Here is a 3225-nt window from a genome sequence, read left to right as displayed (position 1 = left end):
TTTCTGCATTCTGGTTGACTGGTTGACTTTTCTGGTTGACTGGTTGACTTTTCTGGTTTCTGGTTGACTTTTCAGCATTCCAATCATTCGGTACTTCAATTCTTCTTTCAAATCATTCAATTAGCCTACAAAATCAAGGGAATCTTGCACAAAACCATTAAATTCACCTTCAACTCTCTTATTCAGAAAACTAAAGCAAAAATATGAGTTCAAGGTAGTTTCTAAGTCTTAAAGGTTGCTTTTGGTATCAATTTTAAGCATAAAAATAACGGTTTTTCAACCGTTATCAAAAGGGTTTTTGTGAAAAGGGATGAAGGGAAAAATGAAGAGAATCCTTTGGAGAGTGCTTGGGAGGAATGAAGGCTAAAAGTGGTGGCTTAGACGTGCCCTAGGGTTAGAGAAATGCCTAATGGGCCAACCCCCGCGAAGCCCAACTGTTTAAAAACCCAAACAGAAAATCTACAACGGTCGCACTCAGCGGTAGTTGGCGCTGAGCGGCATGCGCGATATCCAATCTCCTTCTGCCTAGCTTGCTCTAAGCCTCTATCACCAATGCCTCTCAACTTCAACTCTCAATTTTTCAAATCTCATATTTTCCACTCACTCCGTACACTCTCACTTAATCAATGCACTTAGTCTCTCACACCACTCAAATATTCAACAATCAATCCCTATAATGCAACTAGAACAAAACCAAAACAAACAAATAAAGACAAATTCAATCAACTAGGTTGCCTCCCAGGTAGCGCTTGTTTAACGTCACGAGCCTGACCCAAAATCTTCCAACACCCATCAGCAGGCTCTCTTCCACCTAACATCCATCAGTAGATGTAAATCCTTTTCATCAACACCCATCAGTAAGTGCTTGATAGCATAGTATCCTTCAGTAGATACTCAATCACCTAGCATCCATCAGTACATGTTGTGTTGTAACAAACTCATTACCAAAAAAACAACAAAATAACAAAAGTTCACAATTATATCACCAAATAACAAAAATTAAAGTTCTTAAACCATTGGGTTGCCTCCTAGTAAGCGCTCTTTTAACGTCATTAGCTTGACTCAATAAAGCTAAGTTTCATCTTCAATGTTGGTGTTTTTCTTGCTTTCATCACACCAACTCATCAATTGATTTCGGTCCACCTTCTTGACTCGTCTTGAATATGGAGCTTCAATCTCTATCACTCCATTTTCTTTGAAATCTTTGACAACCCACAACTTGTTCTTGAATCTTACTAGTGTGCCAAGTTTGAATTGTGCCTCCACAAAGACATCATGAACCGTCCTTCCTTTGTCATCTTTTTCTTCTTCCCTAACCTGAGACAAGAAACTGTTTTTACCTTTGATGACCTGCTTTGCAGCTTTAGAGCTACTCACGGGTGCATCCTTACATGCAGCTTTATGATTAGTCTCCTTCTCTTGAATCTGGTTCTAAGCTTTAAAGACATTAAAGATCACCTTTGCCTCTCGGTTTTGGAGCAATATCATCCCATCATCCACATTGATGATTACTTTTGCCGTTTTCATAAACGACCTTCCAAGAATAATTGGAATCTTCTCATATTCCTCCATCTCCATAACCACAAAGTCCACCAGGAATTTAAGTTTCTCTATACAAACCCCAACATCTTCCGCTACACCATAGGGTTTCTTTGAAGACTCATCCGCCATAAGCAAAGTCACCTTTGTTGGCTTGACTTCAAGATCACCAATCCTTTCAAGCATAGATAAGGGCATCAAATTAATTCTTGACCCTAAATCAATTAAGGCTTTCCTTATATTCTCCTTCCCAATGACACAAGGAATAGTAAAACTTCCTGGATCTTTCACTTTTGGAGGAAGTGGTTTTTCCAAAATAGCTCTGCAATTTCCCTGTTCATCCATAGTTTCCTTCAATTGTTGCAGTGCTTCGGTCAAAGGTATAGTAATCTCCAATTGCTTATCCTAAGGGGAGTGAGAAAATAGATAAAGAGACAATATGAGCGTTTTAAAGAGATCTTCAAGCAATTAGAGATTACTATGCCCTTGACCGAAGCACTGCAGCAAATCCCTGCTTATGCAAAGCACATGAAGCAATTCCTCAAAGAGAAGAAATATATAGATGAGGAAAAAACTGAAGTTCAGGGTAATTGCAGTGCCATATTGCAGAAGACACTACCTCCCAAATTCAAAGATCCGGGGAGTTTCACCATCCCTTGCACCATTGGGAATCATGATATAGGGAAGACTCTAGTTGACTTAGGAGCTAATATCAATCTAATGCCGTTATTTATGCTTAAGAAGATTGGTGGTCTAGAGGTCAAACCTACAAAAGCAATCTTGCAAATGGCAGACAGGTCCATTAAGCATCCTTATGGTGTGGTAGAAGATGTGGTGGTGAAAATTGATAAACTCAAATTTCTGGTGGACTTTGTAGTGATGGAGATGGAGGAGAATGTGAGATACCGCTCATCCTTGGAAGGCCATTCATGAAGACATCTAAGGTTGTCATTCATGTGGATGATGGAGTTATAACGTTGAAAGACCAAGATGAAGAGGTTACTTTCAATGTCTTTGAAGCTGGGCAACCAATAAAAGAAACAAAGACTAGTCCTAAAGCTAAAGATGAAGTTCTATTAGTGACTAGTTTACCTGATAAAGTTGCTAAGACGGTCAAGAGGAATCATACTTGTTGCTTTCCAAGGCTGAAGGAAGATGATGGAGATAAAGAAGAAAGACTCGTGCACCATGACTCTGTGATGGAAAATCATGAACCCTACCTTGGCAAACCAGTGAAATTCAAGAACAGGTTATAGGTTATCAAGGATATAAAGGCAAATGGAGTTCTTGAGATTGAGGCTCCTTACTCTAGGAGAGTCAAATTGGTGACAAGAAAGATGCTGAGATTATGTTGGTGTCATGAAAGGAAGAAGCACATCAACATTGAAAATCAAACTTGAGCTTTATTGGGTCAAGCTAGTGACATTAAAGAAGTGCTTGCTGGGAGGCAACCCGGTTTTCTAAACTTGTCTTTTATTTTTTGATTGAACTTATTTGCTTCTATTAGTAGTATAGGATTTGATGTACTTGGCTTAAAACTTAATCTGTGATGCAATGGTTTGATCATGATATGATGTTTATGATGAGTGTTGCTTTATGATGCTGATTATATTGATTGATGTTGAGATGATGCATGATGCTGACAGGTGGTTGCTCACAATATTGTGAAAAGATGCATGAGGTAAA

At 38.9% G+C, this 3225-nt stretch overlaps 1 protein-coding gene across 1 annotated transcript; it reads left to right on the top strand.

Annotated features, from left to right (window-relative positions):
• The first annotated feature begins 2019 nt into the window (after positions 1–2019).
• LOC108339197 (uncharacterized) lies at positions 2020–2472 on the top strand. Its single transcript, XM_017576338.1, has one exon. The coding sequence runs from the start codon at positions 2020–2022 to the stop codon at positions 2470–2472; it is 453 nt and encodes a 150-aa protein (XP_017431827.1).
• The last annotated feature ends 753 nt before the right edge of the window (positions 2473–3225 follow it).

The sequence above is a fragment of the Vigna angularis genome, chromosome 5, assembly GCF_016808095.1.
Source record: "Vigna angularis cultivar LongXiaoDou No.4 chromosome 5, ASM1680809v1, whole genome shotgun sequence".
In the NCBI taxonomy this organism is placed as follows: Eukaryota; Viridiplantae; Streptophyta; class Magnoliopsida; order Fabales; family Fabaceae; genus Vigna; species Vigna angularis.
The sequence above is the reverse complement of the archived record's forward strand: the minus strand, read 5'-3'. Positions and strand labels throughout refer to the sequence as shown.

Coding starts and splice junctions, on each gene's coding strand:
- LOC108339197 (XM_017576338.1), top strand. CDS start 2,020: ATGCCCTTGACCGAAGCACTGCAGCAAATCCCTGCTTATGCAAAGCAC.